This window comes from Anomalospiza imberbis, chromosome 9 (assembly GCF_031753505.1).
Source record: "Anomalospiza imberbis isolate Cuckoo-Finch-1a 21T00152 chromosome 9, ASM3175350v1, whole genome shotgun sequence".
Classification (NCBI taxonomy): domain Eukaryota; kingdom Metazoa; phylum Chordata; class Aves; order Passeriformes; family Viduidae; genus Anomalospiza; species Anomalospiza imberbis.
Window position 1 is genome coordinate 13,273,198 of NC_089689.1, and position 25,229 is coordinate 13,298,426.

The 25,229-nt window shown below is 36.9% G+C and overlaps 1 protein-coding gene across 6 annotated transcripts in view; it reads left to right on the top strand.

Moving 5' to 3' along the window:
• The window catches only part of DPYD (dihydropyrimidine dehydrogenase), a 340,814-nt gene that overhangs the window by 71,955 nt on the left and 243,630 nt on the right, over positions 1–25,229 (top strand). For all 6 annotated transcript variants that reach the window (XM_068199754.1, XM_068199757.1, XM_068199759.1 and 3 more), the window contains exon 4: positions 21,948–22,035. In XM_068199754.1, coding sequence (XP_068055855.1) covers positions 21,948–22,035 — 88 coding nt within the window. The remainder of the gene's footprint in view (positions 1–21,947; positions 22,036–25,229) is intronic.

A 25,229-nucleotide genomic window follows, 5' to 3' on the forward strand; every position in this document is an offset into this window, starting at 1 on the left:
ATGCAAGTAGGTGTATTGCAATTCTCAAGATAGCTGTTATCATTCTAGTCCTGTTTGTGTTGAGGTGAATTAGAAACAGCTCAAGGGGATATCATCTAGGATGGCTGGGTTCAGTTTAGACTTCAAAGCATCTTAGATTGTATCCACAAGTTTTTTTCACCATTCACATCTCTCTGTTTTGTATATCAAAGCCTCAGTTTTTCACAAGTGTAAGCAAGTGGGAGAGGATAACCACAGAGAGTCTAAGAGGTGTGTTAAAAATTACATGTCTGTCAGGAACCCCCAAGAATCTCCCTGCCTGGGGCATATTTCAGCTCTTACTCTTCTTGATTTAATAACTTGATTCAAAATCTTCAGATGAGAGTGGATCAATAACAGCGTGTCTGCCTGGGTAACTGACTTTGTCTCCTTTGAAGTAAATGAGATTTAGTTTTGTATTCTCTGAGTTTTGAATACAGTCATCTTCTAACACCTTGTTTTATATTATAAGTTCAGTATTAGCATAACTCATCAAAATAATTCCTTTGAATACTTGGCCCTGGACCATGGGAGAGAGATTTTATGATAGGAGCCATCCCAATGTCATCTCTGTTTTAGACTGCTGTGGAGATTTGAAACAGTGTAAGGAATGACTGGGAGCTGTGTATGCTGCTTCCTGCTCTGGTATCACTGGGATGAGGCTTTGTAAGGCCTGATGATTCATTTAGGAGTATGTGTTATTAGTGTGGAGTATGTGTGGTGTATGGATGTGTTAAGTAAGTGATCATCTCACTGGATCTACGGGACAGAGACTGGAAGTGGAGTCTGCACTGAAGAGTAAGAACTGTAGCAGACAGATCCAGAAATACTCTGCATAGCAGAGCCATGAGTGAAAGGGAAATAGTACAGTAAAGCAGTGTTCAAAAAGGGAGAGGTATGCCTGTCCCCTCCACGTGAGCTGAGTATGATAATGTGGTACTGAACAAATAATGGTGGTATCTACAAATTCACTAATCTGTAAATATATTGTCTCCTCAGTTTGCTTATCACTCCATTGAGATCAATGGGTGATTGACTATAATAGATTGACAATTGCCAGCTTTACCTCTGTGTATAGACTGAGATAAAGAAAAGAAGGCGATCTTCTCTGCCAAGTAAGTTTCATAAGTGTGTTTTACATCTGGAAGACTGCTCACACCTTCTAGAAAACATTTTAAAAAATCATAATATCTACAGAGTTTTGTGGAACAGTAGACTGAAATCTGGTTTCTTTTTCCTGTAGAAATAAGTTGACTCATAAGAGTATTAAAAAAAAATTTGAAGTTCTGAGTTATGTTAGTACATGGCATTAGTACTGCACTTTTTAGTATTCAAGTTAGTTATTGTAGCACAGTGGAAATGCTCAGAGAGTATTTCTGTAAAGTTAGGAAGAGCCTATCAGCAGTTTATTCCAAGAACAAGGAAGATTATTCTTTCTGCACTGATTTGCAGCAAAATTATTAAATATTATGAGACTTGCTAGGCTATGCTGTTACTGGAATGGATCTGGGAGACATATTGAAGTTACCAGCCTTACACTCTGTTTTTATTTCATGGCATTCTGGTATTGGGAAGTTGAGGGAAACTAGAGTACTTCTTCACTTTTTGTAACTCCAGATATTCCTGAGCACGTTGCTGATAAAAATATCTCTCATATGAATGTGTACTGGGGTGCTAGGGCTTTGGAAAGGATTTGAGTAAACAGCAAATGAAAACCTAGGAGTGATGATACTGCTTTGTACCTTTTCTGCCACTGCAGTGTAGTTTGTTGATATTAGCGTTTATTTCCATGCAGACAAATTGGATGGGAATTTAACCTGGAAAAATGATCATTATTAATAGTATACAATTGTAAAAGAAATCCCAATGAATACATGTCCAATATTTATGCTTTTGCTTGTTATTTTTTGTGATCGTGGTGTGGCATGGTACATCCTTTATATGGGAAGGAGTGCAGTGCTTTCTTTGTACTGATCCTGCTATATTTACAGCTCTGTAACTCACTTTGGGGAAGTTTGTGATGCTCATCTTGCAGCTGGGAAGTGCTTTCAAACAGGAATAAACTGATGGTCCTTTGTTCCAAGGACTGGTGAAGCATGAACAGTTGTTTGCAGTGTCCAGTATATCTTTATTGGGTTCTTGCACTAATGTTTTCTCATTAGTGCCTACCTTTTTACTTACAGTTAGTAGACCCACTGAAAAGAGAAGACATGAAAATAATTTCATGTGTAATAAATATTTTTCATCTTTTTGGTTGTGGTTTTAAACAACAGGCCTGTTAAAATTTATGTGTTTAAATCAAAGATATTGTACTGTTAGACAGAAGTTGCAATGTCACCACGAATGGTATGATTTTGTTAGTGGTATATCTGCTGCATGAAACAATTGCCAAATCAAGGTCTATACCTGTGTGACAAAATTAAAAGCTTTAAGTACATCTCACTAATGAATTCTGATATTTTTATCATATGGTAAGTCTGTTCTCAGTACAGATTTCCTAGTTTTGTTTATCGACTGTATTTAATAAGAGGGAGTGTGGGTTTGTATGATGCTGCTGTCTGGTGCAAGTCAGAATATGCCTCCTCCTGAGTAGACAGCTGCTGCAGTAATGTCAAGAAGACTGCATGTTACCTTCCCTGTGGCTTCTCCAGGTGCTACAATGCCTGAAGGAGGTGAAACTTTTACAGATGTTAGCATCTGCGACAGCATACTGTTGATTAAACCTTGAATAGTCTAACTACATTAGCAGGAATTAACCCAAAGTACTTGTGCACTATGGAAATGACACTTCATGTTACCAATAGCTTCTTTCTTCCTCTTTCTCCCTCTGTGTTTTAAAATTAATTATGTGTTTCTTCTACTGGTAGGAACTCTTGTTTTTTCTTTTTTTTTTAATATTGTCAAACCATTGAATGCAGTCATACTTCAAAAAATAAAAATATTCAGATTAAACTATTTTGCAATAGAATTAGATATACATTTGGGGACTACAGCGTTCACTTTACAATCCTGATACATATAATTTAAAACTAAATAGAGTAAATGAATCTGTAAGCTGTAACTTGCCTGCTGGATGGACATTACAGTGGATGAATGGTCCAGTCCTCTGTGAGCAGTACACATAGTGTTCATTTTAGAAGATCTGGAAAACATCTCTTTATTCAGTGTTGTAAGTGATATGCGTTTTCTGTACTCTGGCACAAAGTTTCATATGCTACTTTGCATAGCAGAGGGTGAAGCACCAACATTTGGTTCTGGAAAAAGTGCTGAAGAAGAATGAATCTTATGTGTAACTGACCTAGAAATGCAAGTCTAGCTATGACAGGGTAGGATGCAGGTGAAGTTTGTGAGGACTGGCTGTGTGAGGATTGCATGTGGGCAATTCCTTCCCCATCTAAGATGTACTAAGGATATGGAAAGTATATATAGTTGGAGGTAAATAGCTGTCCAGCTTCCAAATTATTTCTGGTAGCATTTTGTGGTAGAGGTATTTCCAGGCAAGCCTAGTTTTAGGTTTTAAGAGAACTACTTTTGAGAGGAACTTTTCTTAAGTCTCTTCATGTACTGAGAGTTACACAGTCCTCCTCTGTCTGCATCTTCTGTTAACTGGCAGCAGTTTAATTTCATACATCTAACTGTGACTTATATCTGGGCATATTCTCGTTTTTTGTGTTTCCTTGTTTCTTGTTATTGATAATGGTTCTTGCTAAATGCTTAGTGCTGAAATCTGTATATTACCTATTCATTTCTGGAAGGGGGAATAACTGCCTTGTTGGTTTCCTTCAAACTTGTTAGAAACTCATGAGGATGTGCCTGCATACCACTTACCAGTATAAGCATTTGCCTGGTTTTGGACAGCATTTAAGATGTGCATGTACCTATTTTAGAGAGACTTATAAGGACCAGTGATTTTTAATTAGCTGGTAGGGTGATGCTGCTCTTCTGAATGTGGCAGTACAGCACTGCTCTTGTGCTGGGCAGTCAAGCTGAGGGACCATGGTTCAAGTGAAGAGCTGCTCATGTCATTCCTGGGTCTGCATCACCAGGCTTTTTCTGGAGCAGGCAAGAACTTTCTGTTGTGTTCATTCTTCTAATTTTTTGTTTACACTAGGATTGATGCTTTAAAAGGTGAGAAAAAATTCAAAGGAAAGGTAGGCTTATGTTATGTATTATAGATGGAAATAATGTGTTGTTTGGTTGGGTGGTTGTGTTTTTCTGTTTTTTTTTCAACCAGGTTATAAGTCAAAATTTTAGTTTATAATGTAGCTGCTGATGTTAGGAACAGTTCAAAAAGCGCCAAAAATTTAGCTTTTTGCATCTCTTTTGCACTACATATAATGTCTTGTAATTTGAGGCTTCCCTACAGCAGAAGCCTCACACTACTCCTCATAATGGCATTCTTGGAGACTTTACCCTCTCTTAGTGCAAAGTTTCATTAAAACAGAGACTTTGCAGCTTGCTAGGTACTGTAAGTTTAAAACACTCCCGGTCACCTAGCTTGGCTGCCTGTAGGCTGGAAGTACTTTGGAAATTGTAGCATTTTGTAAAATTTTTGTAAGGAATTGTAAAAGGCAACGCAGAAGGGAAACCCCCCTCCATCAGAAGGGACTGATGGTTAGAGGCAGGAGGGCTTCTTCTCTGGAGTGAAGTTGCCTTTTGGCAGTGTGGCTCTGGCAGGAATATGTGTTTAACATGCTGGCTAAAAATAGGGGAACTCTGAGGCCTATCATCCCTGAGCCTCTCTTAATACCACAGATGGTTGAATTTAGAGGTTGCTAAAGTATTTTGAGGGAATTTAAGTCTCATTAGGTGGAAGGGTCTTGTTTCCTTCTAACAAATTCCCTTTTATTGAATAACTTTGGAGTCACTCAATAGAACTATTAGGTACCATAGTCAAACTTCAGTTTCACTGTGTGCATCAGGCAGATGGATGCTTTATATGGCAGGTGAGAGTGGAGGTTTCCTTCAGAATAGTTTTTTTCCAAAGTTGTTTATTTACAGACTGCAGCCTCGGGATAGCACTAATGCTTTTGTTAGCTACTGATTTATGTCAGCCCCAATCCAAATAAAACATTTGATTTGTGCATTCTATTTTAAACAGATGTGCACATGCTTGCTCCCTTCAGACATACTGTATTTTATCAACACGAGGGATCCTTATTTCCTTTATTACAGTGAGTAGTGACTACCAAGAGACAACAGTGTAGCAAGAAAGTTACCTAACTTTAAATTCAGACAAGAACTGAGAGACTACCATTCAGAATATGTCTTCAAAGTGTTTCATACAGCTGGAAAACATTTGTGTTACTCTGTGGAAAAAAACTGTGAATATTGTTTGGATTCCTATTTAACTGAAAAAGATGACAGCTTCATTTTAATACATATCATGGTTCTGATATGTTTGTTGACATACTTGACCAGGTTAAATAATTTTATTCCATGTGGTAATCACAATGTACAGGACAGTGTTTTGTTCAGTATATTTTGAATGTAGTCTGTTAACATGCATTAATCTTCAGGGTTTTTTTTTTTCTTTAAAAACAATCCTGAAACACCAAGCCCCAGAACTTAGATGTAAAATAAAATAATTATTTAATGTAATGATGCAGTATGTACACATGCTCAATTACAATTCATTTTCTTTGTGAAACTGATGCAGAACCTACTAGACACTTCCTGTATGATTGCTATTGCAAGTTGATCAGAGAATCATTAGGGGAAAGACACTTCAGAAAGTCCTCTGTAGGATTTCTCATTAGTGTGGGAGTATATTCTTTATTGCAGTAATTACTGCTGTACTTAGATGTAGTGGAGGACAATGTAAAGTGAACTGAATATTGTGAATGTGTAAATATATTCAGTCTTTCCTGTTTACCAGTAATTTCAAACATACTTTGTGCTTTTTGTTTAAAGAACCATACAAATAAGACTGCTTAGTTTTCTGGAAGTATTAAATACTAAATATGAATTTGTTTTAATAATAACAGGATTTTGGCATATCTTCAAAATTTTTACGGGCTTGTAACAGTGCTGGTCACAAGACCTCTCTGAGCAGTAAAAAAAGCAAAATTCAGAGACTTGAAATGTCTCACAAGTTACACCTCACCCTAAATAGAAAAAGCACTTTATTGTATGGCATAATCCTGATCTTTACTGTTGAGGTGTCATCTGTAACTAACAGAAGTTGAAAAAATATGTTGTATACTATGAGATTTAGTACTAGAAAACAACTGTTTCTTTTGACATGCATAAATACAGGGTTTTTTAAAATAACTGTATTTCAATTCATTCTCATGCAAATGTTAAATATAATTACCTTGGTGCTCCAGTCAGTGTTCATTCACAAATGTATGATATGAAAAAAAGTGACATAACATGACATTATTTATTAAGGCATTTTCTTTTATCAAAGGAGATTTTAAAAATGTCATTAAGGAACTGAATCTCTGACTTCTAAATGTACTGGTTCTGTTTACAGTTTATTTTTCCTTTAAAAATGTCTAATCAATAAGCCTCCAACTTCAACAGAAGTCTAAAAATAAAACTTTTCATTTTTACATTCATATTAATATCTGTGAAAAGAATTCTTCCTCTGACACTTGGCAGTCTTGCTGATGTTCAGTTACAGCCAAAATTCCAGGTAACTCCTGAATTGCCTTCACTCTTCAGAACAAATACAAGTAAAAGTAGCAAAAATGTTGCTACAACTTCACCTTGTCTACTCTGAAGTTAAAGACAGATGTCTCATTTACTTCCTGGGATCATGATTTTGTTTGCTTGGAGCGACAGATTGGGAGTTATTCTCTTGATCACTGTAGCTTTCAAATAAAAATTTTCAGAAAGCTCTTGTTAACTTAAGAAAGACAATATTATTGAACTTGATGGTCCAGTGGAGCAGCCAGGATTGAGGGATACCTTGGTGGCTCTGGTATTGCTTTGGAGGCTGGGATGCAAGTGGTTTCTGTGCTGCAGGTTGCTGAAAACTGCCACAGTCTTCTGTTCCTTAGTCCGTTGTTGTCAGACCTGAAATAATATTTCATCTTGATAGGAGAGAAGAACAAAGCAAGAGTGAGAGGTGCTCAGGTGCTTTGTTGAGGGTGACTGCCTGGGTAAATGTGGGCAGATAAACCCAGTCTCTTGTACAGGAGTGAACTTGCCTTGTCTAAATTCTGTGTTGGTGGGGGTTAACATAGCTCTGGGGACCCCGGGAGGGCAGGCAAATGGTTTAGCTGTCTTTTGTACTATCAGTCACTTACTGAGATTGGGAGGGACATAGGGAGGTTGTCTAGTCCAATCCTTTTACTCAGAACAGTGTTGACTAGAGCAGATTGCACTGAGCTATCTCCAGCCAGGTTTTTAATACCTCCAAGGATGGACAGTTCACAGTCCCTCTGGCCAAACAGAAAATGTCTCAACATTATACTGAGCCTAAATTAACTGGCAGAATAAGAAATAGAGCTAATTCTTTCATATGTGGTTATGGGCACTGATCTAGCTTTATTACTTCCAGATGCAAAGTGAAGGGTTATGGCTTTGCTTTCACCTGGCCCACTTCCCCAAGGAAGATTTGAACAATGCTGAGGGTTGGGCAAGACACTGAGAGTCAGTTATATTCTTAGGGCTGCTGAGATGTCTCAAAACAAGTCAAAGATCCTTATATTTTAAGGAACTAGATTTCTGCATTCAAAACTGTAACAGACCATTTTCAGGATGAACACTAATCACATGAGTCACAATGCAGCTAAGTTTTATGTTAGCAAGAAGTCATGGTTTACAAAAAAATATTTTTGAAAAGTGGCTCATGGATTCATGACACTAGGTTCAGGTATCGCTGCTTTTGTCTCTTGGTTAGTGAGGCAAAAGTTGTGTCAGTTATTTTTAGGTTGTGGTGTAAGGCTGGGTTCTGAGCCTACAAAAAATGCTGCTGATCTCTGCTAAAGAAATAACAGTTTGTAGCTGGGCAGAAACATTCAGACCAGTTGTGTTAAAACCGTATTTAGAAAGAAGTTTGTCACATAACCCAAGATGTACCAATATAATGATTTAGTACAATAGAGTGTTCGTGTTCATGAAACACTGCAAATTTAAACATTTGTATTTTGGAATATGATTCAAATACTTGTTTTTGTTTAAAAGGAGAATGTGACATTCTGAAAAATCAGCAAATTAATATTAGCATGTTTGCAACACAGCTGTAGGTTTACAGCAGGACTGTACGTTTCTGTGCTGTAAGTCCTGGTCCCAGAACTGGTGTCTGTATTATTCTGAAACACTTTGCCACTTAGAATAGGTTTGGCATTAAAAGCTTGGCTTAGCAAGGTGTTTGTGTTTACTTAATGCTTGCTACTGTTGGGTTTTTATTTTCTTTTTCTTAATCGACATTTTTCCCACTTATATTTCCCCTCCCCTGGATACAGTGTGTCAGTAATTGAATCTCTTATTTCTCCAATAATAAGGTAGTAATGTCATACTTTATATTCATGATAAATTAATAAAATATTTAATAGATACTAGCAAGAGCCATTATGAACTGACTATGTAAAAAGATGGAATACTTGAGGGCATTTGTCACACATAATTTATGGCTGATGACTAAACTAATTTCAGCTCTTCTGGTTGAGTTGGGTTGAGTCCCACACCTTACGTTGCATATATTGTAAGAATATTGAAAATGCTGCGACTTTTTTTTTTTTTTTTTTGTCTTAAAAGAAAGGTAACACTAAATCGCAACATCTGAAAATAAGTCTGGTTTGCTTGCTCTTTTGGAACATAAAACTTATTTAAAATGTTTATAATATTATTTGTAGTATGTGTGTTGTGTAAGTAGTACACAGACTGTAGTAATGAGGTAGATGCATTAAGAAAAACCTTCTTCCTCCAAAAATGATGGTGCATGCGAAGCAATACTATAGTTGAATTATAGTTGAATGATTTTTTGACTGAATCTAAAACCAAAATATGATGTTTAAATTTTTTCATGGAACCTGCATCTAACTGATGTTTATCTCTACACAGTGACTTAGGCTTATACTATAGGAAAAATGTGTGTTAGAGAAGGATTAGCACAGGTACAATGTTACTGGTGTGGCAGTAATAGGATTCATCCAGTGAAGAAATTACTTCAGCTTAAAATATGTGAATAGTAGTGTGATCAGGAGCAACTCAGAAAAAAATAGCTTTATATTTTCATGCTAAGCAGAAAAATGCTGGTGAGTGATATACTCCCACCAGACTGATGTTGAGAGATATGTCAGGAGGTGTAGAGCTATTTTCAGGTTCAGAATAATCACCCAAGAATTTAATTTGACCATATAATATTTTTTGATCTTCTCAAAAGTAAGAAACATGCAAAGTATAATACACATTTGACATGTATTTTTAACTATGTGCTAGAAAATCACTAATTTGCACTAATGATAAGGAGATTCTTTTATGAATTACTGAATTGTGCAAATTAGCAAGTGAACAAACACAATAAAAAAAGAATAATCTATCACATAATGTACTTAGTCTGTTTTGACATTTGTGGTTCAGAGTTAACTCTTTTTGCTAGTACATCATCTTGCACAGTGCTAGTAAACATATTCAAGTATATTTTAGGAAAGATCATGCTGAGTTATCAGTAGAGCATTTTTCCAGAGCAGTGTCACCCCCTCTTTGCTGAAAACGGAGAGGATTATGTTGCTGTACGTAATATATTGTGCATATTTCCATTGTTTTTGTTTTGAATTGAGGACAGAGTTTTGCATGGTCGTGTTTTGTAAGCAAAAGAGTATAAGTTAGGTTGCTGGATCTTACCATGTGTAAAGCACCAAAAAGGATTTGTAGAGAGATCTTCCAAAATACTGTCAGGAACTCTGTTCTTAATTTCTCTGATTTGAATTGTTTTTTGCATTTTAGGAACATTGGAAAAATTAAAAAAAAAAAATCTTTTTGAGTTATAACTATCAAACTCCTGTCTCTCTGAAAAGCTCCTGATCATTGAAGGGGCTGAAGAGACTGGTCATGGAAAAGGAAGTGAAGGGATGAAGAAAGATAGAGCTTTTACTGTTCATCACTCCTGTCTTCATTTCCAAAAAGAGAGACTTCTTATGATTGTAAAAATATCCCATCTGGTTTTGCAAAAATTGCTTCAGTGTAGGAAACAATAAGTAGAAGCTATTTCCAAGAAATTGTTTCCAGTCATAAGAGGACTAGCAGTACATTTCACATCCTCAGTGAAACGGGAAATTAAAGAATGGATAATTCTATCTTTCTGCTATTCTAGACTTGCAAAAGAAAAACAAATTGTATTGACTAAATTAGAAGTGGCTAAACACCCTTTGGTTGCAGTTGTTGTCTTCTGTTGCATTGCTTTGTGTTATGTGCTCGAACACATATTGACAACACAAATGAGCACCCAAATGTTGGTTTGAATTTATACTGATAATCTTTGATGAACTGACTAACTTCAGGCAGAGGCTGAAGACAAAACGTAAGTAGTTCTAGTATCTCTGGGAGTCCTTCTTGACTGAACAATGTTTAACACTATCCAGCCCATCATAGAAAATACAGCCCCTGAATATACCTGAAATGGAGTTGGAGTGGGATTCTAACACAATGTAGCTTTCCTTTTCCTTCTTAAAATTTGGAAGCCAATATCAAGATACCTTCATGAAAGTGAGCTAACTGCTTTTAAAATTGCTAACCAGGCAAGTCCTGCCAGAGAGGAATCTGATAAAGCAGCATCATCATTTGCAATCAAAACTCTTACTGGTCTACAGCAACCCAAATTGGAATATATTCTGCTGTGATCAGATCCTGGCCAAGGACAAGGGGAACAATAGGTAAGCTTGCCTCCTGACATCCTGGAGCTGGGGATGCAGAAATGGAGCAGACTGACAGTAGCAGTAGTAGCTGTCAGGGAGGTTTTCTTGTTGGCTTAATTTGTAGCATGGGTACAGAGCTTCAGGATTCTTCATGCTTAATTTGTAGCATGGGTACAGAGCTTCAGGATTCTTATTGTGAGAAATTTAATAACAGCGGACTTGGGCTTTCACCTGGAGTAAAGAAAACAATTGGCATCCCTCACTGTTAAGGAAGAGAGACACTGGTAAGTAAGCTGTATCTGTGATTGTGTTGATATCATAGGATCCTGTAAATCCTGAGGTATGAAACTCTGGAATTATTGGATGCATTCATTAAACCCTAATGCTTCTGGGTTGGAAAGAGCAATGCTAAAATCAGAGCATCTAAGTCTGGGAAGCAGGAACAGTTGGGGAGTTGCTAATGGGTACTCTGTGTGATTTTGTGTAGAGGAGGTACTAATGGAGGGTGGAAGAGAAGAAGCATTTTGTACTGATTCCTAGGCTTTCTGAAATGTCTGTGTGACTAGTCTGAGAAATGCAGATCTTTGTGGATTTTTTTAATATATAAATTTTAATATTTTTCTGTAATTGTTTTCAAATAACGGCATAAAAAAGAATTGCCAAAAGGCAGACATCTGCTCATTTGTAGCAAGCAAAGCTATCTACCAAAAGAGACTATTTAAATCCTTCCAGCAGGTTTTTGAAAATGCACTGCCTTTGGGAAATGGGAAAAGTGTGCTTTTTCAGCCACACTACATTTAAAGTCCTGGGATTGCTGTATTTGATGTAGGTCTAACAACTTGAGCGTTTACAAAGAAGAACAATGCCACAAATTCAAGAACAAGTGATCTATCAAACTGTCGTGAACCAACAGATTGCTATTTTTTTTTATGCATCATAAGATTTATTAAAGCTATGTTTCTCTGAAAAAAAAACCAACCCAAAATTTCTTTTAATATTTTCCAGACAGCACTTAACTGCTGAGCCATCACAGAAAATGTATTCATTCTTATGCCATTAACTTCAGTATGGGAGGAAATGTGACAAATACATTCTTTTATATAATCTTCTTAAAAGGATGTGAAAATTCTCCCTGCTTAGCTTGTAAAGGTGAAACCTAAAATGCAAGATTTTTGTGCCTTCCTTTTAGCAACAAGTATTTGTCCAATTTTTGCAAACACTGATTATTCTCAAGTTGCCATCCCCAAGCCTTCTTGACTTTGAGAGTCCAGAGTCTTCTCTCTGTTTAGCTGGTAGATGGAGTTTTCTTTGCCAATATATGTTGACCTAAAAGGTCATGCTGTAGTGCTCAGAAATCAAACGGTTTTTAAGATTTTTGTGTGGTTATACTTGCAAAATCCTTGTATATATTTCATATTTTAGATCCTTTGGGTACTGTTATTTTAACTACAGTCCTTTTTATTTATCCTAATTTTGAGGTGCCTGTTATAGTGCTTAAAATAAGCATTTAGTTTATGAGGAAATGAATACTCATGTCACTCCTCTAGTCCTAAATAACTTGAGACAGACATGAACTCAAATTTTTAGAGTCTGCTTATCTCTGTGGGAAGCCTGAAGTGTAGATAGATAAGCAGACAGAAATTTGCCATTTTAAAAGGCCATTATTCAGCATACTAGGAAAAATTGCAAAGATAGTGTAAGCCAGTTGGGCCACGTAGTCCAGCCTTTTGTCCATGTAGCCTGGTGAATCTGCAAAGCTTGAACATCTCTTCAATCAAGTAGTTTACATGGAGGAGATTAACATGTAGGAGATTACTACACTGGAAGAAGGAAACTGTGAAGAGGTACAAGTACACAGTGGAGTGCTTCTGTGAGGCAGCCTTGCTACTAAGGGGATCAGGTGTTAAATTTATTTGGTAACCTACAGAAAGGCTCTTTCTGTATTTTTTTTTTTTGTTTGTTTGTTTGGTAAGTTTTTTATGGCTTTGTTTTGGTTTGGTGTTTTTTAGCTGGGGGAGATGCTCAGCTAAAAAAAATTTAAATGATATTTTGGTTTCACGTAACATGAAGTCTGGACAGTGACTTTCAGCTATGTAATTTATACATATTATCATACTGTGAGTGCATGAATATTATAAAACTTTTTCCAGTGAAGGTGGTTATAGCAAAATCTGGATGTAGTACATACAAAACCAATCATTTAGTCTTAATGAGTCAGTGTATTTCCCTCTTGCAAATAATTAAGACTGAATTATCAACTGTCTACTATTAAAATGTTACTTATGTCTTTAAACTCAAGATATAAAGAATACAACATTGATTCTTAGCATAATTTGTTCAGGGTTTGTTTTTACTCTGTGCTCACCCCTCTAGTTTCCCCTCTGTGATTTCTGTAATTCTGTCACGAAGCTCTTTCCATTTGCTGAGGGGATGGTGGTTTTGAATCTTTACTTTTCAAGTAAATTTAAGGTAGAAGAGCAAAGCCAAATAATTATCTTAAACATCACAGCATGAAAGAAAATGCCAGCTTTTTAAAAAGATGCCTATGTATTATAAACAAGGTAACATTATTTTCTTATGACTAAGCAATGTACCAATTATTTGCAGTGTATAAAATCAGAACTGAAATAGCAGGCAGATTTCCTTTTTTCTGAGTCTTGATGACTGAGCATATTAACAAGTTACAGTATCACTTATTCACTTATTAAGTTATCTTAGACAAACCTTTTCATTTGAAAAAGATGATAAAAGACAGTCCTTGTACACATTCAATTTCTAGACAAAATACTAAATCTTAGAATCCTCTGCTGAATTCTTGCAGTTTCCAAAAGAGGGAAAAGACAGGAGTAGTGGCACATGGTTTTCAAATCTGTAGCTGCAGCAATTTTAAGTGAGGAAGGGTGAGGACACTGGAGTGGTGGGAGCTCACTTCTGGAAATCTTGCATGAGGCTGGCTTAAGAAACTGCTTAAGCATTTTCATTGTAAGCAGTTGAATGGTCTGACTGGGTCCCACTGGGGACTACATATATTAAAATAGAGCACAGTTAAGCAGTCTGATAATGAACTGCAGTGTTCACTGTCTGGAAGGACTGAGCTTTATTTACTAAGGAAATTCTGCCTTTCTTTCCAAGTTTTAAAACTTGGAAAAAGGTGGACAGCTGGGGTCAATGACTTATCTCCTCCATTGGAAGAAGCATCTTTATCAGGTTTGTAGTGGAAAGGTGACTGACTTCTCAATTTTTTCTGGAGTTCTAAACTGTACTAGCAGCCAAAACTTATAATTATTTTCTGTTTCTGCAAATCTGAAAGCAAGAGCAATTGGAAACTTTGAAATTTTTATTTTTAATCTGAAATTCAATGATTTAATTTGTCCTTTTTCCTGCCTCCAGATTATGCCCCATGTGGGGTCAAATGTTCAGGTGACACCAACAGCAAAGCTAAAACCCTCCTGGTCTTCTACCCTTTTTTCTCTCACATTCCTGCCCCTTGCTAATAGCATCATGAATTCGGAAATTGTGGAAATGCATTGTGTGCAGAAATCAGTGCAGCCTGACTTGAGTGGCAGGGTTCTAGATCAGCATTCAGTCCGATTTGTGGATAATTGCAGGGCAATGAAAAAGAGAGAGTTGGGGGATTTTTTGGTGCTCAAATACTAAAAGGGGAAGCTTTAGCTTATTATGCTGTTACTGCCTTTCCTAAAACTAATTTTCCACAAAAGTTCTTTGTTTAAATCACTCTTCTGTTAATTGTGATAGAATTGCTGGCATGCCTAAATTGCAAGACTGATTGTGGTGCTGTAGCGAGGCAATCCATTTCTTCTGGGTTTGTAGTTTTTAATTGAGAATATTTTCTTAAATTTTCAATTAATGCATTTTAGTTAGGTTATATTGTATCATAGATTGTTTATAAATGTTATTCTTAAATTTAATCAATGTTTTCAATGCAAATAAATGGTAGATTTGTGCTCGTGATATTGATATATTGAACAGAGTGGCGTTTGTAAGATGTGCATAAATGATGAAGGCATTTTGGGAGAAAAACATCTTTCACTAAACTTGTGAAGTGTATCTTTCCTGAAGTGAACCCAGAGGAGTTTTGTTGACATTAAGATAAAAAGACGGCAAGTATTTCATATTTTGGAAAGGTAATTTACACAGGACAAGAATCATGCCACATAAAACTAATTTCTGATCTCGTAAAAAGCCTAGAAAGGATACTTGATGTAAGTAAAAAAAGCTGTAACACTTCTGGGAGAATAGTGCAGGCGTAAGAAGATTATTGTGTACAGGACAAGCCATAATAAAAGCTGTCAGTTCTGTCAACCTTTCTGTCTACGGTCTATAGAGGATTAAAAGGATATTGAACATGGTGTAACAGCTGTCTCTTATGTGAAAGGGATCACTGTTGTGGTGAGCATAAATGTACCCGTTTAAAAAGCTCCATAAGGCGAGGTGTGGCTGGGCCACAAGTGGCTGCTTTGGCAGGTAAAGTGCTGCTTTCAAGGAGTTGAAGAGCACAATGCGAGGTCTATCAGGTACTATCAGTGTTTTATCAACAAGTGGGTTTCTTGTGTGTCTTTTACACTACCTTCATACTATGGGTACTATCAAGTTTATTGTCATAAGCAGGAAACTATATTGTGTTCCTATGATGTTGAGAAAATACTAATTAATATGTAGTGTGAAATTTAATCAAATGTTAATAGAGAAGTTGCAGATTGACTTTAAGTATTTGGATTTTGTAACTCTAAAAACTTTAAAGATTTAAATAAAAATGTTGGCAACAATAAAACCTTTAACTAGACAGTTTTTCTGTGACAATTTAATGAATTTTGAATGTTGATTAATACTGTTGAAAACACAGCAATTTCATAATGCTTACTATGAAACAAGAAAAAGGAGACCATGCTTAGAATTAATGTTGCTGTAATGGATGGTTGAAATTACTTTCACCATCAATATAAAAAAAATTGATTTCTAATATGTCAAAAAGATGAAACAGTTTTTCTGATTTGGCATCAGCTGATATACATGCTTTGTCCTATAGGATTCTGTAAGCGGAACTCTGTTTTCTATTTTTAATCCCTCTAACTTATATAACAGCTTTATTCAGCAACATTATAAATTGGAGAAATGCAATTAAAGTAATATGTACAAGTTATATACATGAAGTGGGTGAAAGGCATATTGGAAAATGATTGGTGAAAAATTCTGTGTCCCAGTAAGATGACAGTAAGAATTGAAGGAGAATATAGCTTCCCGTGAACTGTCTTGGAGCAGGCTGCTCCCCACAGTGCAGTGCAAACAGAGCCTGGCTGTGTTCCCACTGCTCAGCAAGGGCTTAAGAGGAAATCCCCCTGACCTGTTTTTGCTCTGCTAGGCTCCATTTGTGTGTCTCATCACAGACCAAGACAGCTCTGTCCAAAGTATGCAGAAGACATGCCATTAAGCAATGACAGTTTTAGTGCAGAAATGGAGGTTTTTGAAGGGCTGAATGGTAGCTGACAACAGCTCAGAAGATGGACTGTGAAGTGACTGGTGCATGCTCTCCTACACCACTGTCATTGACACCTGATGACAGACAGTGGCTCCTTTATTATATTATCAACATTGTCCATTAAAATGAAGTTATGATGGAAGATGATAAAAAGTTACAGGACAGAGAAGTGGAAAAGTTTCAGATGAATGGGGAAGAAAGACTACAGAGAACAGGAAGACAGCCAAGCAGAAGCAAAGAAGAGACCAGAGTTCCTGTACTCAAAGGGGATTCAGAAGTAGATGAGAAAAGAATTATGGCTGTGTAAAGAGCCAAAGAAGAAAAGAGAAAATGAGGCACTGATGAATAGAATGATTTGGAGCCTATGTCCATATGATTCACCACCTCTTAAGTGTCCAAAAATAACCTTGTCTGTAAGTGCTATTATTCTGCACTGGGGTAGGAGGTTGTTGTGTCTGAAGACTAAGTTTCAACTCTGATCATTTCTTCTTTGCGATAAAAAGCACCTCCCTTATGAGTCCTGTAACTGCCAGCAGCAATACCATGTCTACCTAATGCTGTAGAGTGCCTCTACTTAAAATTTGCTTCCTCTAGTCATGTGTACTTACAGACAGTGAAGTAGTGCCACTTTTTATGGATCTGCAGAAGGCTTACAGGACTTCAGGTGACTGAAGAGGCAACAGCAAGAGTGTGGGAGTCTTCCCTTCTTTCTTTAGATATGAACTAGCATTGTCAATTTACATGATACTGAATGTTTTGTTTCTTACAGCTCCTGTGCACTCCTAACAGGCCTGGCATTTCTCACAAATATATTTTTTCACATGTCATTCTGCAATATAACCTAAAAGACTGATGCCTTTCACCCAGTATTAAACACCCAGGATGTCTACTTGTCTGTATTGCTGTGTTTTGTACAGTTTCTGGTTCCCTTTATACTAGAGGTGTTTCTTAGCAATGAGATTTGTTTTTTCTTTGGTTTTTTTTTGTAGTCCAAATTTGTTTTCAGAGTTGATTCTAATTTAAGATTCTGTTCTCTTTGCCACATTGTACTTACACAACAAGGTTCTTGGCCTTGCATGTGAGAATTCCTTTTTCTGTTTCTTGACTTTGGATATTCCTGTATTATTTGTCTTTGGTACTCATCAAACCTGTGTATCAACTGTTACAGTGTTTTGGTATGCAAACATCTGACAAAACATTTCCCAGTTTCTTTATAATCCTTTTCTCCTCTTCTATCCATTGTGAAATGCAATGAACACAAATGTGAGATTTTCCTCTGTGAATGTTAGTTTGGGATGTATGTTTTTTTTGTTTGTTTGTTTAAATTTAATTAGGGAAACAATGGCAGGTTTTTATTTTTTCAGCTGCCAACAGTAAGTTTTCACCAATGGCTTACCATTTAAGTAGTGGATCTTTATCCTGACATCCCTTATCTTTATTAAATGAGTCTATATATGTCCAAATCTGAGTTTAGGTTTGTCCTTGACCCTCTTTCAGTACAGCAAGAAGCAAGACCGAATGGGGAAAAGAAAGGTTAAACTCTACAGGATTAGCCATAAGTAATTAAAGTTTTGAACTTTAAGAGAAAAATCTATGTAATGCTCTTCACTTCTGCAATCAAAGGCAAGGGGCATTCAACTTGGAATTTAGATTTATTTGGAAATAATAGATTCATTTCTTCCTGACATGCAGCTTTCTTATTTCAGTGCTTACTGTCCCCAGCTCAGTGATTAGAATGGTGCAAGAGACTTGGAACCAAGAAGAGCCTGGTTGGGTCAAAGTCGGGTGTCCTGTTCAAACTGACCTCTTATTTACTGGGTGCAGTTAGCTCTACCATTCTCTCAAAATAAATTGACCAAATCCTCAGAAAGTACATACAGACCTTCTTCGGTTCTATTTCTCTGAGTAGCGGATAAAATTTTAGAAATTTCTGCAAGTACTAGAGCTGGATGCCTTTTTTCAAAATGACTGTTTATGTCCTGCAGAAATGAATTAGGGTTCAATTTGCTTCTAAACCTCTGCCAACAGTAGCCATAAGAAAGGTTATTTGCTCTGTTTTGTGATATCTAAAGATTTGATGGGTTTGATTCCTCAACTATTTGTTGAGGAATATTACTCCAGATTATCTGTTTCACCCCTGGTCTTTCAGCATTTGTGTGATTGCACTTCAGGTGATGTTATTGCCAGTTACATAGACAATTGTTTGCTGCATTTTTAGGTAACAATACAACTAAATTGTCCTTCCTTGTTTGGAAGCAAAAGTGTGTTAAGAGCTGGCCTATGCCTGGAAATGGGACTGTTGGTCAGATATTTTAACTTTAAAATAAAATATTGGGTGATATGTATAAAAAAAGCTGTTAACTGAAAATTATCTTGGCTATGACTTCCTTTTCTCTTCTGCAGTGCAAAGACTGTGGTGTTGCCTTTTATGTGGAAATTAATATGCATGTGAAGTGAATGTGGAGTCTTTTAAGATTCACAACAGCCTATATCTTACTAAAGGAGATGCTGTTCCATGGACAGTGGGAGAAAATCCATAATATAGGATGTTTTCTGATAGTTGGTAGGATTTTTCCTATATTTTTACTAAGGAATGCTGAGATATATATTCTCAGATTATCACAAGTCCATAGATAGTCCAGAATGTTGGTTTGGGTTTTTTCTTCATTTAATTTACTGTTAGCTAACAGGTGAATTAGAAATATTTAATCAAGATTACTAATTTGTTTACAATATTTTGAACCAAAATCATAGTAATAAAATAACCTTGTAAAATGAAAGGTGGGATTTCTCAGGGTGGAAGGACAGTTGAAAAAAAAAAAAAAAGTAAGTATAATGCTTAATAATTCTCCATTGGGGTATATGCACGTGGAACTGAAGCTCATGGTAATTGTTGGTGTGTTCCCTTAACCAGGGTATTTTGCTTGTGATGCTTGAAAGGATCAATCACTTGTAGCAATTTTATGTAATAACTTTCTGGTGTGTGACTCTACTACTTTATTTATTCTTTTTGCCTGATTTGCCAGAATGCGATACCTTTGCTCCTTTGAACAGTAAATGCACTCTGTGATATCTGTGATGGTATGGTCAAAGGATAATTTATTGTCAGATAGAAAAATAGGTCAACACTAATGTCACTTGATGATCAACCCCCCAAGTTTAATAAAACACCTCACCAGCATGCATTCAGCACAGTGCTCGATGATACAGTACCTTACAGTACCTAGCTATAGCAGGCATGTAATTACTGAGCTGTCATGGTGATAAGTGGGATTAATGGCAGCCTGGTGCACTTTAGTCTGCAGAGTGCCTGGAAGATGGTATTATTATAGCAGAAAGTCTGGACTGGCATATTCATGGCACCTTCCCCTCCTCCCCAAAGCTCACATTCAAATTTGCGTTACCTGCCCCTCCCAGCAGCTGACATTTTCAACAGCTGTTATTTGTGAAGCAGCTCAAAAATCAAAAGAGAAATAATTTGCTAAAGATGCTTGCTAGTCTGAACAAGTAATTTGTACACATCTTATCCTGCCAGGTGCCATGCGATTTTGACATGAGATTGTTCTATATATAATCCACAGAATGTATTTTATGTTCGGTGTGCTTCCTCTGCTTTTGAATACAGGACTGTTGTATTTTGAAGAAAACCTCACCGAGGAAATCGAAAAGTCAAAAGTCACAATGGAATTGATGTCTTTTTTAATTGCATGATTTTTGAGTTCTGTTATTTCCTTTTTGCCTACACAGGCAAACTGCTCATCTGAGTCCTCATAGTGGCGTTATTTTGTCTAGCACATCTCCTTTTTTGCTGGCTTCTAGTACTAGAACTTTTTTTTAGAGAACAGAAATTCTTGTCTTCTTAGAATGCTAAAAGCATCCTCTTGACTCAATGTTCTAGCCACAACCTTTTGAGGTTCCCCTGTCCCACCTTTCCTTGTTAAGGCCTTTTTAACATGTGCCTGTCACAGGTAATGCTGGGCAGTGTTATCTTCAGCTGCTGAATAATCGGCAGCTAAACCTGCTGATGCTTTTCTGACATCCCACCTAGCTGAACTGGTAACCCAGTGTGGTGTTGAACCCAGGTTTGGCTTTTGTAGGTTTCCCATCTTTTGCAGCCTGTGAGACCTCTTTACTTTAAATTTATCCTTTGTGGCCTTTTTTCCATGACTAGTCTTGTGGGAAAATCCAAACAGCCTCTACCACATGTGCCTTCAAATTTTGCTGGTGCCATATCGTCTGCAATACCCAACTAGATAATGAATAATAAGATGAAAGGTTAATTAATCTTTTACTTAACGAGCTTTCCCTTCTCTCATATTCCAGCCTTAACTGTAAAAATGACAAAAAAAAAAAAAAAAAAAACCCTGATGTGTGTGATTGACAAAGTCAGAGCACTGTTTTGCTGCAAGTATTCCAATCATTTATTTCCTTTTAATGTACTCTTAATTTCTTTGTATATAGTCCACTGGCCTCTTGCAGCTTTTCTGTGTTTTAAAACACTCTGTTGTTTCCCAGCCAGTTCCACAATCTTGTCACCTAGCACTGAATAACAATAATTAAGGTACACTTGTGGAACTTAAGTATCTAAGCTCAAATAGTACCTAAAACCCAAATCTTATTTCATTTTCCATACATTGTTAAATCCACAATTTGCATTAATTCTGACTGTTACTAAAGCAGTATCAAAAGGGCATCTGGAATAACTTAATTAATTCTGAGACAAGTAGTGAGGCATTTGACCTGTGATAATCATTGTTCTATAAAACCAAGGCTGTGTACTAATACCTTTGTGCCTAATAGAGAACCATTTTACTCCTTCAGCTGACAGTTATCTTTTTTTTAGGTTTGCTTAATGCAAGTTGTGTAGACTGTCCTGAGGACTTAATCCTTAGATGGGACTGGTGCAAGCAACCAGATCATCACACCCCCATGCATGACTATGCAGAAACAGAAAATCAATCTTTATTACATAGGATGTTTTGTCACCTTGTTGCTTATTTAGGTTTTGTCATTGGAAATGACAGGAAGAATGTCTTAGGGATTTTGATTGGGAAAATGTATAAGACTACTGAATTGTTTTCAGAAGTCACAGACTTATCATAGGAAATTCATAGAAAAGTGACTTGAAAATTCATCAGCTTTAGACATACAGTAAAAAGTAATTCCTTCCTTTGTGGAAATATGGTTGCTTTTGTATGTCTGATGGTCCAACATTCAGCATTTAATTCATAATGAGACTTCCAGAACTTAGTTAATAAATTTAGGCTCACAGCACAGATTTTTTCAAATAGAAAAATGAACTGGTCAGAAGTTTAGCAATCATGGATTCCAGGGAAAAAAAAAATACCTCTGTGTAATTTGAGGGTTTCCTAATACTTTGACAGGTGTTGTCTGTGTGCTTGTAAATGCCTTCCTATGTAAAATGCAGTCAACAAAACATAACTAATCTCTGTTGATGACAGACAATAATGATCATGTAGCGTTTTGAGGTTTTAAATAGAAGTTCTGTGTGTTATGCATTATTGCTTTGTGACTTATCTTTTAGCATGCTAACTTGAAAACCTTATGCTTTGGCAGCACTTATATTCCATGTCTCCTTGACCCATTTTCTTTTATTCCTGTAGGTGCTTAAAATGTGCAGATGCCCCCTGTCAGAAGAGTTGCCCAACTAATCTGGACATCAAATCATTCATCACAAGTATTGCAAACAAGGTAAAGTTGGGCTTGCAGTTGTACATGGCAGGAGATAACAGCAGTTACTTGCAAATTTTGTGGGTGAGATTGCATTTCGAGGCTTATCTTTGTAAAGTCTTCAAAATGAAGTGTTTAGAACAGACATTTTGAAGTTTGAGTCAGCTAATTTTGATTATTTTTACTTCTGTTCTGTGCCTGTACAGATAGTGTATACTGCAGATCTATTTCTTCATGTCATTTTTCTATAAAGTTTTTGGTTTCAATGGTTTTCAAATACAGTGGTATTCAAAAATCTGAGCATTATAATGTCATCATTTAACCTTGCTGCTACTTGAGGTATTACAGTTACAAATCTCTCCTTTCATTAAAGCTGTGTGTGTGGGGGGGGTGTTGGTGGTTTTCTATTTTTTTTTAGAAGGTATAATAATTTAAATTTCCTATGGGCAGAAATTTGGTATAAAAATGATATATTATCTTGTCCTTTATAGTAAGAGGCTCTGTTTAATGCAAGTGTAGTCACTCACTGGGACTGTTAACAACATACTACAGGAATAAATGGGCCCCCCTCTTTGGAGGTACTGTACCTTTCCTTAATAGGCTACTGTACGATGATCGTAATGAAACCTTAAAAACATTATTCTGAATTGTGGTTTACAAATTACTTTTTTTAATGGTCATAAACAGGAATAAAAGTTACTGCAAAGTTGGTGTGAATTATTAGGACATCTGGGATAGCCTAGAGATGACTGGATATTGGTTGGCCCATACCTTTTAAAGCTTACTTCATATCTGTGGAATCATCAGGTGCTATGTGATTTACATCTGCATAGTGAACCCAACTAGACTCATAATCTACTGAGAGTGCTATAAAGATTATCTGTCTTCTTTTTACTCTCTAACATTTCTCACTGTTACATGCATTTGAAAGGGCCAACACAGGTAATGCTGAGGGAAGTGAGTGGGCAACAGCAGCACTTCCATGTGCAAGTGAACAGCCACACTGCTTGTACTAAACTGGGTGGTATGGAGACGACACCAGTAAATCCTGCACTTTATCAAGAAACATTAGGATAAGAGGAGATATTAAAATGTGTGTATCAATTATTAATTATCATGTAACTGCATGTTGCTGTGGTTTGCAGTAATTGGCATTATGCCCAGTATATGCATATAGACTGTTTGCATACATAATCTGTATCCTGTCACTGCTGCATTTATTTTCATGAATGTAGGCATCTGTTTGCAACCACAGTATAGTTTGTGGCATATTGCTGCTTATTACCTCTTCAGGCATCGTGAAGCAGGCAAACAGAGCAGAGAAGGTACAAGGCAGTAATGGAACTGCTATTCTTTCATCTGCATGTATCAGGAATGGTGTGGCCAGCAGCAGTACCAGGGAGGTCATTCTTCCCCTATCCTCGGCACTGGTGAGGTCACACCTTGAGTGCTGTGTCCAGTTCTGGCCCCTCAGTTTGGGAAGAACGTTGAGAAGCTTGAGTGTGTCCAGAGGAGGCAACGAGGCTGGTGAGGGGCTTGGAACACAAGTCCTGTGAGGAACAGCTGAGGGAGCTGGGGGTGTTTAGCCTGGTGAAAAGGAGACTCAGGGGTGACTTTATCACTGTGTACAACTCCCTGAAAGGAGGTTGTAGCCAGGTGGGGGTTGGTCTCTTTTACCAGGGAGCAGCTGGCAGAATGAGAGGACACAGTCTAAAGCTGTGCCAAGGGAAATATAGGTTGGATATTAGGAAAAAAGTTTTTTATGGAAAGAATGATAAAGTACTGGAATTATGTGCCTGGGGAGGTGCTGAAGTCACCATCCCTGGATGTGTTTAAAAAAAGTTTGGATGTGGCACTCAATGCCATGGTTTAGTTGAGGTGTTTGGGCATGGGTTGGACTTGATGATCTTGAAGGTCTCTTCCAACCTAGTTCCTGTGATGCTGTGTGATTCTGTGATCATAGTGCTGTAGTTTGTTTAGGAAACCTAAAGCAAATTTTATGGAAGTATTTTACCAGGATGGTCTTTTCTTATGGACGATTCATTATGCTGCTTTAGGTAGGATAGGGTGATATGTTGTTGAGGAAAGAAAAGGGGCCTAGTTATCAAAATAGAAAGCTGGGAATAAGCAACCAAGGGAGACGGATTGAAGCCTGCAACAGAGGATGTCAGAAAAAGAACTAACACCAGCAGCATCCTGATACAATAAATTTGGTTGCTCTTTTAGATTCTGACAGCCTCTAAATTATGATACCCCTTTGTAACTTGATGGAAAGGGTAAGTTATTTTAAAGGCAGATTAATTTTGAATTTCTGTGTTTCTGTTACAGAAACTTGTTGCAGAGCTTTGAGAGTTACGTTTTGGCAATGCTATACTGGAATAATATTAGTAAAATGCCTTGAAAGTTTGAAGTAGTCTTTGCCTTGCTGAAGCCAATGAGTACATGCTTACTGATTCTAATAGACCAGATTTAATCTGTCAGATGGTCAGGGAGGTGGATCAACCCTACAGAATTTGGGTTGTTTGATGATGACCTTGGATTCCTCCTGGAAGCTGCAGATGAGTGGTAAGATACTGGCTTTGCCCTGAGCAGGTGACCTGATCACTCAGTGTTTTATCAGAATATCTTGGTCTAGAAAATAATTGCAGCTTACTACTATTCTTTCAGTAGATACAACTTTCTCTGTGGAGAACCCAAAGTATCTTAGATTACTGAAATGTATTCACAGCATGTTTTTTTTTGGACCCTATCCCTGCCTGTCAATAGCTTCTGTATCCACTCTAAAACTTATGATAAAAGGTGTAACACAGCTTTAGTAACTACTTTTACCTCATGGTTATGTCTGGTTGTTGTGTAAGCAGCAGGAAACATTCACACACAGGAAGCTTTGAAAAGTTGGATATTTGGTTTCTGCTGTTCAGAATGTCAGGATGGAAAAGTGCATGCCTAAATCAGCACTGCTTCTGTTTATTCAAGTTTGAGGTGTGAGTTTACATAAGTCTTATGCTCTTCTTTCTCTCCTTACCATATAAGAAGAAATCTTACATGGCATGATTATGGAAGCATTTTTCTCAACAGCTCTAATGCTGATTTTAAAACTAAATAGCCAGAAAACCAAACCAAAAGAATAAACCTCCCAAAATCAGAAGTTAATAAAGCCCTCAGGGGGACATGCTTAGCAAGTGGCTGAATTAATGGGCTGAGAAACAAGGCTA